Source organism: Morus notabilis, unplaced genomic scaffold (genome assembly GCF_000414095.1).
Source record: "Morus notabilis unplaced genomic scaffold, ASM41409v2 Scaffold1615, whole genome shotgun sequence".
Taxonomy (NCBI): Eukaryota; Viridiplantae; Streptophyta; class Magnoliopsida; order Rosales; family Moraceae; genus Morus; species Morus notabilis.
The window spans coordinates 195,839-208,548 of NW_010366582.1; the positions used below are offsets into that span (position 1 = coordinate 195,839).

Below are 12,710 nucleotides of genomic sequence, written 5' to 3' on the forward strand. Positions count from 1 at the left end.
CGCCGGTTTGGCGGTCAAACGATAATTGCGTTTGGCGGAGATCAGCTCCGCCTCCTTACTTTTGAAGACACTTTTCAGAGTGTCTTCTTAAGTGTGTAGTGCCGTAAATAGTATTATCTTGTAATTTCTCACCACAATATTTACATTAAGCTATGTATTTAATGTTACCGTTATTGTCGACATCCTCGAATGTGTTGAAGTGCTCCCAAACTGCTGAGGTGCGCTTGCATTTCTTCTTAGAACTTGCAACACTTGCACTAGCACTACCGCTTGAAAAGTACTCACGGTCCGAAGATATACACCCGGAACCGATCATCCTTTTTAGAAAAGGAAATACTCACATAGTAGATTATGTCTGTGTAATGAAAGTGTGCAGCTCATCATACCACTAATCAAGAAGCGGTAAAATGTCTGTCTCGTAAAAAGTGCAGAGCCATAATTCCACTAAATAAGAAGTGGATCCGTACGGGTTTCAGGACCTGCCCCCAAGGATGTGATTCCCACATCCCGATCTCTGAGGCCACCATGCATTGTATCATTCCTTAAAATATTTCATTTTAAGAAATGATACGCTTTGAAATCTCATTTCCAAAATCATTGGAAAACTTAATAGCATTCCTCATGCTATTTCTTTAAAATCATTTTCTTTCCACCATAACCAGAAGAAGCCATTATGAAAAATAAGAGAAATTGAAAGTGCTTTGAGAGAGATTAAGAGAGATCGAGAGAGATTTAAGCGAGATTATGAGAGATTTGAGAGAGATTAAGAGAGATTAAGAGAGATTAAGAGAAATTGAGAGAGAATGAGAGTTTTTAGGTGAGGAAAATGGTTGGGGGGAGGGGGGGTATTTATAGGAAAATTTTTTGCTTGAAAAAAAAAAATTTTCCTCCAAAAATTCAGGTCCAACGACTAGTAACATTTTCGGGCAATCGGGCGGGTCGGACAGGATTCGGGCGGTTCGGGCAACGGTAAAAAAATATAGCCGTTGGGGTTCGAATTTTTGGGTATAAATCGGGCGGCGGGTCGGGTTCATGCAAAAAGATCCGTTTGGTTCAAAATTCGGGATAACGATCAAAAAAATTTGGGCAAATTAGGGCACATTCGGGTAAAATCCGGCGGACAGCGGGGGACGACTTCTCCACGGCGGCGGGCAGTCAGGGGAATGAATATTTTCGGGCTGTCTGAACCCGTGCCCGAAAAATACCCTGGACAGGCGGCGAATGGCACCTGCCCGCCGTGCCTGAAAATTTTCGAGCACCGGGCATGCCCGCCGCCTGAACTTGCACCACTACCCCTAATCAATCGAGAGTTAATTCTTATCCCCGTACCTACCACCACGAACCTATATAATTGCTCATGGCGGTCCTATAATTAAGGGTTCATATAAAAATGTCATCCCCAGTAGATTTTGAATAGACTCCATTTATGTTGCTTATCTTATGATAAGTTTTGATATCCAATAATTTAGTTATTAGTACCTAAAAACCGTGCACCAATAAGTTGACTTCAAGAAGAGAGTGAGAGAGACCAGAGAAGAAGAAGAAAGAAAAGAAAAAAAAAAGAAAAAAAGGGGGGGCTGGTGCATGGGAAGGGAAAGGGGGAAAAGAAAAAAAAAGAAAAGAAAAAAAGAAAAAGAAAAAGAAAAGAAAAGGAAAGGAAAAAGAAAAATGGAAAAAAAGGGAAAATGTATTAAATTTAAGTGTGTTTTCTAAAAATTTTTGGGGTGAAATTATAAATACTGAAAATAACTTAAAGTCTCTTGATTAATTATGAAAATCAAATTAGGCACACTAATAATTCACAGTTAAGCATAATTAAACATGTTTAATTCTAGAGGGCGTTACAACTACCTTGAATCTAAGCAATGTTATCTCTAATTCTTTTAATATGACTTGACATTGATTTTAAACCGGATTTTACTATTAAATTAATTATATGACGTGCACAACATTGGTGAAATATATCATTATTATCGAAAAACTTAAAATCATTTTCAAAAAGTTCTATTGCTTTACTATTTGCAGTTGCATTATCTAATGTTATGGCCATTATTCTATCTCTTAAACTATATTCATCAATAACATATAAAATTGTGTTATATATTAAATTGGCAGTATGTGATCCTCTAACACATTTGAAACCTAAGATTCTCTTATCCAAATCAAAACCTTTATAATAATGTCCGATTACAACTAAATAATCCTTGTTGGCAACGGCGGACCAAATATCCTCCGTTAACGCAACGCAACCACTAGGAAAGTGTAGAAGGTTGATTAATGCTTCCTTTTCTTGTTTATATAATTTTAATGCATCTTTCCTAAGAGTAGTTCTAGAAAAAAATTGTGCATTAGGATTATGTACAATTTTAATATAACGCTGCCAATTTCTTTGTTCAGTAAAACTTAGTGGTTCATCTAATGTGGCTATTAATCGTGCCATTTCCATACGATCAGCTTACGGATCATATTTTCACGTGCTTAGATCGCCGGTTTGGCGGTCAAACGATAATTGCGTTTGGCGGAGATCAGCTCCGCCTCCTTACTTTTGAAGACACTTTTCAGAGTGTCTTCTTAAGTGTGTAGTGCCGTAAATAGTATTATCTTGTAATTTCTCACCACAATATTTACATTAAGCTATGTATTTAATGTTACCGTTATTGTCGACATCCTCGAATGTGTTGAAGTGCTCCCAAACTGCTGAGGTGCGCTTACATTTCTTCTTAGAACTTGCAACACTTGCACTAGCTTGCACTAGCACTACCGCTTGCCTCTCAGCCACAGCCACTTGTGCCACCACCATTGCGTCCCCGACCTCTAGTACGTCCACCAGGGGTCGGATTTGCAGTTTGATCAGCAACTCTTTCCATAGTTTACGATTCCGGCGATTGAAAAACATTAGGAAATTGCCCTTCTTCGATGTTGAATTGGGCATCAATGGGAATATCACCACCATAACCAGAAGAAGCCATTATGAAAAATAAGAGAAATTGAAAGTGCTTTGAGAGAGATTAAGAGAGATCGAGAGAGATTTAAGCGAGATTAAGAGAGATTTGAGAGAGATTAAGAGAGATTAAGAGAAATTGAGAGAGAATGAAAGTTTTTGGGTGAGGAAAATGGTTGGGGGGAGGGGGGTATTTATAGGAAAATTTTTTGCTTGAAAAAAAAAAATTTCCCCCAAAAATTCAAGTCCAACGACTAGTAACATTTTCGGGCAATCGGGCGGGTCAGGCAGGATTCGGGCGGTTCAGGCAACAGTAAAAAATATATAGCCGTTGGGGTTCGAATTTTTGGGTATAAATCGGGCGGCGGGTCGGGTTCAGGCAAAAATATCCGTTGGGTTCAAAATTCGGGCTAACGATAAAAAAAAAATTCGGGCATGTTCGGGCAAAATTAGGGCACATTCGGGTTACGCCGGAAAATTCAAAAAAAATCCGGCGGACAGCGGGGGATGACTTCTCCACGGCGGCAGGCAGTCAGGGGAATGAATATTTTCGGGCTGTCCGAACCTGTGCCCAAAAAATACCCTGGACAGGCGGCGAACGGCACCTGCCCGCCGTGCCCAAAAATTTTCGAGCACCGGGCATGCCCGCCGCCTGAACTTGCACCACTACCCCTAGCACCACTACCCCTAATCAATCGAGAGTTAATTCTTATCCCCATACCTACCACCACGAACCTATATAATTGCTCATGGCGGTCCTATAATTAAGGGTTCATATAAAAATGTCATCCCCAATAGATTTTGAATAGACTCCATTTATGTTGCTTATCTTATGATAAGTTTTGATATCCAATAATTTAGTTATTAGCACCTAAAAACCGTGCACCAATAAGTTGACTTCAAGAAGAGAGTGAGAGAGAGAGAGAGAGAGAGAGGCCAAGCTTGAAACAAGGGAAGTCGCATTCGCGTACATAAAATAAAAATCTAAAAATAGATCAAACAAATTAGAAACCATTAAAATGATCATATCAACCTAATTTGGCATTATAATTTTCCTTCCATTGTTCAATTCAAACAACTATTGATCATCCAACTTGCACCTCATTTCTCTCCATCTGCATGAAAAAGAAAAATTCCGTGAATATATTTTTCACGTAAACATGCATGAGGTTTTCGTAAAGAGCTAGATCGAGAAGATATATACAACAAATTAAGATGGAAACTCATCCATCAAGTCCGCCAAAGAAAACGTTATCATCATCTTCCTCCTCGTCCGTCGGCCGCCCACTGGTAAAGGTCGCCCGGTGGACGTCCAGCGGCCGAATTGTGAGCCTGTCTCGGGACGATGACCTAGACATGTCAGGCCAGTTCTCCGGCCAAAACGACTATATCAATTACACCGTCATGATGCCGCCGACCCCGGACAACCAGCCCGTGGCTGCAGGGTCCGGTGACACAGGGACAGCCTCGGAACTGAAGCCAGACTCAGGATATGGCGGCGGCGATGGTGGAGCAAAGATGGATAGGAGAATGTCAGTGTTGACATCGTCGAACAATAAATCGATGTTGTTGAGGACGCAGACCGGAGATTTCGATCACAACCGTTGGTTGTTCGAGACGAAAGGAAAGTATGGGATCGGTAACGCTTATTGGTCGCCGGAGGAGGAATCGTATGGACTGTCAGAAGGCGTGAACGTGTCGGATTTCATGGACAAACCTTGGAAGCCTTTAACTAGGAAGGTTAAGGTTCCTTCCGGGGTTCTTAGCCCTTACAGGTGCACTGCATATGCCAGACATATAATATGTATATAGTTTTCTAGATTTAGTGAAATAATAGTCATAGCAATTCAATAGGACTAATTATCTAAGAAAATATTAAATTTCGGAGTTTATATTTTTTACTGAGTAATTTCTTAAGTTAATTAACATTGTGCTAAAAAAATTTCCAATAATTTCTTAAGTCTCATAATAATAAGATGTCAGTTCTTATTCTTCAAAAAAAAAAAAAAAAGATGTCAGTTCTTATAATTTCTCGTGCTCACAAAAGTAAAGCATAATGTCTCTAATTGATATCCTTCTCTGTCTAACATCAACAGTATTTACTTTTTAGGTTTTTAACCTTGTGTTCGCTCCCTTCTCATACTTTGTCACCTTCCATTTTTTAAACGTTTTTTTTTTTTTAGCTAATTAAGTCCCTAAATTTTTTTTAAGCAAAAAAAATCCCTGAATTTTCATAAATAATGGGAATTAACTCCAATCATTAAAGGAAACGGAGACGTTTGGTTCATGGATTAGAATCATGTAATTAGAACTATTTTCGATTTACGTGTATTTTTTGTGAGAAAAAATACTGTAGCGAATCATAAATCATGATTCAAATCATTATTTGAATACTCTAACCAAACATCCCCTAATTACCAACAAAGCTGGACTAAAATGTCAAGCTACAGGGAGTTCAAGGACTAAACTCTGTTAAAAATGAAAGTTAATTGCTATAAATTTTTTTTTTGCATAATTTAAACTCTGTTAACAATTAAAGTTAATTGCTACAGTTTTATTATTCAAGGACTAAATTATCAAGGAAAAAAAAGTACAAGAAGGAAAGCACTAAAACATGAGATAACGATTAAGGGGTTCTAAAACCCTGTTCCTTTCAACTCCAATTGCATGTCATACTCTCTTTTAAGATAATAAAACACCGAGTTCTTAGTTTAGATATGCTTATCTCTTTATAATAATCCTAACCATGCTTAGATTAATCTCATTTTGTTAAATAGGTTGTTGGTGGTGATCCGAATGGCAGTGCTAGTACTTTTCCTAGCATGGCGAATCCAGAATCCAAACACAGACGCAATATGGCTTTGGGGCATGTCCATTGTTTGTGAAGTTTGGTTTTCCTTCTCATGGCTTTTGGATGTCCTCCCCAAGCTCAACCCCATCAACCGTGCCACCAATCTCGCCGCCCTCCATGACAAGTTCGAGAAGCGTACTCCGTCCAACCCTAATGGTAGGTCCGACCTCCCAGGTGTCGACGTCTTTGTCTCCACCGCCGACCCCGATAAGGAGCCTCCTCTAGTCACTGCAAACACAATACTTTCCATCCTTGCTGTTGACTACCCCATTGAGAAGATCTCATGCTACATTTCGGATGATGGAGGTGCCATACTTACCTTTGAGGCAATGGCTGAGGCTGTTAACTTTGCTCAGGTCTATTTACAATTCTTGAACCAAAACTCGTATGAACAAAATAATCAGAAAAAAACCCAAATCAATTTCACTCTCTAAAGTGTGGTCAAACATCTAGTGATAATCTTCCTCAAAAGTCAAAACATGTAGCATTTACCTCCCTATGTGGAATTAGCTTATTGTTCTGTTTTCACGTTTTCGAACTCTCTAAACACGTCTAACTTTGCCACGTTGTTTTTCTTTTTTTAAGAATTTGAGCTTTTCTGTACTTTAATTGAAATCAACGGATACTTATTTCCAGGTTTCGTCTTTGTTTATACGAAAAGAACTAAATGGGTTAAAAATATATGCAATTTTACATGCCCACCCTCTATTTCCGTCTTAATTGTCTTATATATAAAAAGTTCATACATGTCTAACTGAATTTCCAAAACAAGAGGAGGAGAATAAGTTGAATCAAAGATGTTGGAAATACCCATATCAAAATCACTCAAAAATCATGTAGCATTCTTACCTTTCTAGAATCAACTCATTGGTATGTTGTCAAATTCAAGTTTTAAGTAACTTAATTTTGTCACACCCTTTGTAATTCTAAGCATGTTTGTTGCCACATTAACATGTTTTTTTTTTTGGTGACAAAACCATACTTTCTTGTCTATCCTCTATATTCACTTATTTTCTGATTATGCACAGGTTTGGGTACCCTTCTGTAGAAAGCACGACATAGAGCCAAGAAATCCAGATAGTTACTTCAGCTGCAAAACTGACCCCACTAAGAACAAAAAACAACTCGATTTCGTAAAGGATCGGCGTTGGATCAAAAGAGAATACGACGAGTTTAAAGTGAGAATCAACGGTCTACCGGAGGCGATAAGGAAGAGAAGCGAAATGTACAACTCAAGAGAGGAGGCCAAGGAGAAGAAACTTGCGCGAGAGAGAAACGGTGGCGTGTTGCCACCAGGGGAGCAAATCAAGGTCGCGAAGGCAACATGGATGGCAGATGGAACACATTGGCCTGGGACATGGCTCATTCCTTCAGCTGAACATGCCAAGGGAGATCATGCTGGTATCTTGCAGGTACGTGCGGGCTGAAATGGTAAACTTTGTTTCAAAAACAAGCACTCTTATACGGCAACAGCAATGTTAGTTCTAGTCCAATTAGATTATGCATTGTATATTAGGCGAGGCTTAGCTAGGTACACATGAATTTAGGATTGTACATGCAATGTTGGTAGCAATATCCTTATCCTATATTCTCACGTGATACTTTTCTTCAGAAATCAAGACATGGCTAGAGGGTTATCATTGGTCCTTCGCAAAGTATCAGTCTTATAATGTAACATGTAGAAGTAAGAAGTACAACATGACATTTATTATATTTAACAATAATTTTGTTATAGTGCAATCAATGTCAATCGTTTTTAAAGCTATTGTTGTATAAAAAAAATGTCATGTTACACCATTTATTTCTTCGAGCTATTTGTAGCTTGTGAAGGACTTAAACCTTGCCTGTTACTAGATAGAAATATACACGTATAGTTAAAAAGAAAGAAGAAAAAAGATTAAAAAAAGAGAGAGGCGTGCCCTGTTATGCTTTTTGCTAGGGCATAATAATGGTAAGCATCAATAGAAGCATCTTTTAGCGTTGTTGCAATATATGCTTAAAAGACTACAGTAGAATTTAAATTATACACTAGGCTTGTTCTTTTAAACATTTTGCTAGATGGTGCACATGTCATGACATTTGTACCTGACTTTCTTGTTCTCTTTCTCCATTTTCCCCCGAGAACCTATTGAAACTAACTTAACTGAATTGGCAAAGAAAGCTCTAATAATCTCCCAAAATTGCAGGTAATGACCAAGGTCCCAGAGAACGACCCAGTAATGGGTCACCACGACGAGGAAAAGCTAGACTTCACAGGAGTAGACATTAGGTTACCAATGTTTGCATACGTCTCAAGAGAGAAGAGACCTGGCTATGACCACAACAAGAAGGCCGGAGCCATGAACGCCATGGTCCGAGCCTCGGCCATACTCTCCAATGGACCATTCATCCTCAATCTTGACTGTGACCATTACATCTACAATTCTCTTGCAATCAAGGAAGGAATGTGCTTCATGATGGATCGTGGGGGCGACAGAATTTGTTACATACAGTTCCCTCAGAGATTCGAAGGGATCGATCCGTCAGATCGTTATGCGAATCACAACACTGTCTTCTTTGATGGTAATGTACTTAAGTACTTTATCATAATTTTCATGTTCCAAAGTTGCTCCATATATGTTCTTTCGCCTTGCTTGCATCAGAACGGAATTCATTAGTTTGAAACATACAGGGCAAGTTTTCAAATCATTGATTTTAGAGGGTGGTCAATATTGCTCAAAAGTTGCACATTTATTGAGTACTAAAAAACTTGGTAAATTAGGCACATTTGTCCCTCCAGATTTCTAATAAACAAAACACTTATTTATCTTCCCTAAAAACACAATATTTAGAATTTTATGTGTTTGATGATAAATGAACATTATATTTTGCAATTTAAGTGTTTTATATTTTGCAATTTAAGTGTTTGACGACAAATGGAAAGTGTAGTTTAAATTCAAAATTTTTGCAAAAGATTTCCTTTTGAATTTTACTACGGACTCATCACATTTTCATTTTGTTTTTCATTCATTCTAAACAAAACGTTTTTTTTTTTGTCTTTTCTTTGTCATAGTACTAATAAAAGTACTTGTGTTTCATTTGGTCACTGAAAAAGAAATTATACCATTTTGTTTCCACAGGAAACATGAGAGCCCTGGACGGCCTCCAGGGCCCGGTGTACGTCGGAACCGGCTGCATGTTCCGGCGGTACGCGCTCTACGGCTTCCTCCCGCCGAGGGCGAACGAGTACTCCGGCATGTTTGGCCAAATCAAAACGACGGCTCCAAATTACGGGCAGATGGACACTCAGTCCGAGCTAGAAGATGACTCAGACACTCAGCCTCTAACTTCACACCCTGACCTTAACCTTCCAAAGAAGTTTGGAAATTCAACCATGTTCACCGAGTCCATTGCCATCGCCGAGTTCCAAGGGCGCCCCCTCGCCGATCACAACTCCGTCAAGAATGGCCGCCCACCCGGTGCCCTTCTCCTGCCCCGTCCTCCCCTCGACGCCCCCACCGTAGCCGAAGCCGTTGCTGTCATCTCCTGCTGGTAATTTTCCTGTTGCATTCTTTTGATTATCTCACAAGAAAACAAAGTTTACTAACGTCAGGAAAACAAAGTTTACTAACGTCAGGAAAACAAAGTTTACTAACGTCAGGAAAACAAGAACCAATAGATTATCTAACAATAAAGTTTAACAAAATTTTGTTTTCTTCAAACACAGGTACGAGGACAAGACCGAGTGGGGGGACAGAATAGGCTGGATATACGGCTCCGTTACCGAAGATGTGGTGACAGGATACCGCATGCACAACCGTGGGTGGCGGTCAGTCTACTGCATCACAAAGCGCGATGCCTTCCGTGGAACCGCTCCCATCAACCTCACCGACCGGCTACACCAGGTCCTCCGGTGGGCTACTGGTTCAGTCGAGATCTTCTTCTCCCGCAACAACGCTTTACTCGCCAGCCGCCGTCTTAAGTTCCTCCAACGGGTTGCCTACCTCAACGTCGGCATATACCCCTTTACGTCAATCTTCCTCGTCGTGTACTGCTTTCTCCCGGCACTGTCTCTTTTGTCAGGACAGTTTATAGTGCAAGGCCTTGACGTGGCTTTCCTCTCTTACCTATTGACGATCACAATCTGCCTCACACTCATATCACTCCTTGAAGTGAAGTGGTCCGGCATCGGACTGGAAGAATGGTGGAGGAATGAGCAGTTTTGGGTCATTGGAGGGACCAGCGCCCACCTCGTCGCGGTGCTCCAAGGCTTGTTGAAGATTATCGCCGGGATCGAAATATCCTTCAAGCTGACTTCAAAGTCTGCTGGAGACGACGAAGAGGATGTGTACGCAGATCTTTATTTGGTGAAATGGACGAGCCTGTTCATAATGCCTCTGACCATCATTGTGGTGAACATTGTTGCTGTCGTGATTGGGTGCTCAAGGACGTTGTATAGTGTGATTCCGCAATGGAACAAGCTCTTGGGAGGGACGTTTTTCAGCTTCTGGGTTTTGGCCCATATGTACCCTTTTGCCAAAGGATTGATGGGAAGGAGAGGGAGAGTTCCCACCATTGTGTATGTGTGGGCAGGACTGGTTTCCATTACTGTTTCTTTGCTGTGGATTTCAATTAGTCCTCCGGATGATACTCTCAGTGCCACCGGTGGGAATGTCCAGGTTTGATGAACTTAATAAAAAAGACGTAGAAAGTGTAGAAAACTAGTTTATGGAACATTCCAGGCAAATGTAGTCTAGAACTGTTTGTTGTGTTGCTACTAATTGCGTCTCTCTAGTTTTAGGTTTCCTTTTTTTATTTCATAGTATGTTGTGCTTTTGAGCATGTAGATTTTTCAAATGCAGAACTCAAATTTTCTTGTGTCCGTTGGATCATTTTCAGATTACAGGCACTTATTCCTGACATACAAATACACATATAAATACAAAAGAGGGGTGATGGATAGTATGCAAGAGAAAAGAGAAGGATCTCGTTCTGGCTTCTTTTCTCTCTGTTGGTAAGAATTTACTTGATTATAGGAACCATGTTTTCATCATAGCAGAAACTCACGAACGCGAACTGGCCTTTTTACCGCATTTGTAAAACCCTGCATGAAAGAAAGAAAACGAGAAAGATTAAGGGTCAGGAAGTTGATAACAAATAGAATAGTTGCAAACACGTGTATTCATGGCAGAAACAGTAGTCAATTTCATATCTTTAGTCCAAGAAAAATGCTTGGGGGCACCGATCTAAGCACCACAACTAATCTAAAGTGAGTACTATATTGTGGGACCGACCCTCTTTTAGTGTGTTGAGCACCAGACATACCCCTTACCCTTAGCATTAATCTTACTCCAAGCACTTCAGAAACCATAGTCCACATAATCACTCAAAAGGAGAAAGTGAATGTAGTACCATATAGATGACACCTTAGTGTCTTGTAGATTCAGACAGTGCGTACTTTGTAAGAGGACCATCGTAAAACTGCTTTAAAAAAAGACTGATAACGGACCAACTCTAAATCGATATTTATTATAACAGCAAAGGAATCTTTGCAAGACGAACTTAGGCCGAACTAAACTTGTCCAATCAGAAAACCATATAAATGTGATAAATATCCCAAGCATTTGACATAAATACTTCTAACAAATCAGATTATTTAAAGCCAACCTGGCAGCTAATCTATCCATGTTAAAATGAACTTGCGTGCATTAGAAAAATGGGCAGCGTAGAGTAGTTGAAAATATTTTATAATATATATAATTTTTTATTCTCCTTTCTCCTTAAATTTATCAGGAGGAAGAAGTGGTAAAGCTTTGTAGGTCCTGAATATATTATGGAAGACAAGAAGACTGCAGAATTGTAACAAGAATGAGCAAGTGCAACAACTTGAAAAGAAAACCAGACCATTATATACAAAATAAGACTTTGCTTTTTAAAAAAAAAAATAATAATAATTTTATTCTAATTTCTAAAACTAGAAGTGTATTCAAATGTGAGCAGAACTATGAACTGCATTGGAATTAAAAAGCTGGAAGAAATAGTAGAGTGAATATTCATGTACCTCATTAAACTTAAATAGCAATGGACGTAAATCTCTCTCTGAGGTTTCTTCCTTCCGCACAACAGTATCAGTATTCTGAGAATCTTTACTAAGCTTTCTAAACCTGGTGTTCGAAGTAAACATGAGAGATCAGAAACTTAAGGGAAATGTCTTGCAACATATCTACTCAATATTGAATGCTAAACTTTTCTCATTGCTTACCCTACAAATAGTATTAAGATTGTTTCCAAAGAAACTCTTGTTCTCACTGAATGTCAAAGAATTATATTGTACATTGCATGTTGCATAAAAAATGTTGCAAAATACAAGAGAGAGAGAGAGAGAACAGCTCAAAAAGGGAAAGGGCACAAGAAGAAGAAGAAACTGTATATGCAACATTAATATGTACAACAATATTACAGAGAGAATGAAATAACTGTATATGCAACATTAATATGTACAACAATATTACAGAGAGAATGAAATAACTGTATATGCAACATTAATATGTACAACAATATTACAGAGAGAATGAAATCATTTACCTGTCAAAGAAACTGGACAAGCCAGAAGACCGTCTTGTACCTCCGGAAGGCTTTAATTTCAAACTTGCTGTGCTAGATTCTGGCTTACATGAAGTGGGAGGCATACTGGGATTAGAATGCCTTGAGGTTTTCTCAATGCTTTTAGCACAAGGACCGGCATGACTAGCTTTATCAGGTTGCAGTCTGCCTGTTTCCTTCCCTGAAAGAGCTTCGTTTTCCTTGTTACATCCATCTATTAAATGCCCAAATCTCGCCGTACTTACTTGCAAGATCCTTTGCTTTTCAACCTGGAATGCAATCAAATATGAGAGTCCTTATATCAGTTTGACAAGAAACGCGGGGGGGGGGGGGGGG

At 39.3% G+C, this 12,710-nt stretch overlaps 2 protein-coding genes across 2 annotated transcripts in view; one reads left to right on the forward strand and one right to left on the reverse strand.

Annotated features, from left to right (window-relative positions):
* The first annotated feature begins 4,156 nt into the window (after nt 1–4,156).
* Nucleotides 4,157–10,456, forward strand: LOC21390785 (cellulose synthase-like protein D1). Its single transcript, XM_010110750.1, has 6 exons — nt 4,157–4,716; nt 5,719–6,148; nt 6,821–7,204; nt 7,979–8,354; nt 8,912–9,323; nt 9,499–10,456. Exons 1-6 carry the CDS (start codon nt 4,157–4,159, stop codon nt 10,454–10,456), a joined length of 3,120 nt encoding a protein of 1,039 aa, XP_010109052.1.
* A 112-nt stretch (nt 10,457–10,568) lies between these two features.
* Nucleotides 10,569–12,710, reverse strand: part of LOC21390786 (chromosome transmission fidelity protein 18 homolog) — a 9,916-nt gene continuing 7,774 nt past the window's right edge. The window contains exons 21-23 of the mRNA XM_024173894.1: nt 12,357–12,643; nt 11,833–11,935; nt 10,569–10,875 (exon numbers count right to left, since the gene is read on the reverse strand). Coding sequence (XP_024029662.1) covers nt 10,822–10,875; nt 11,833–11,935; nt 12,357–12,643 — 444 coding nt within the window. The 3' untranslated portion in view covers nt 10,569–10,821. The remainder of the gene's footprint in view (nt 10,876–11,832; nt 11,936–12,356; nt 12,644–12,710) is intronic.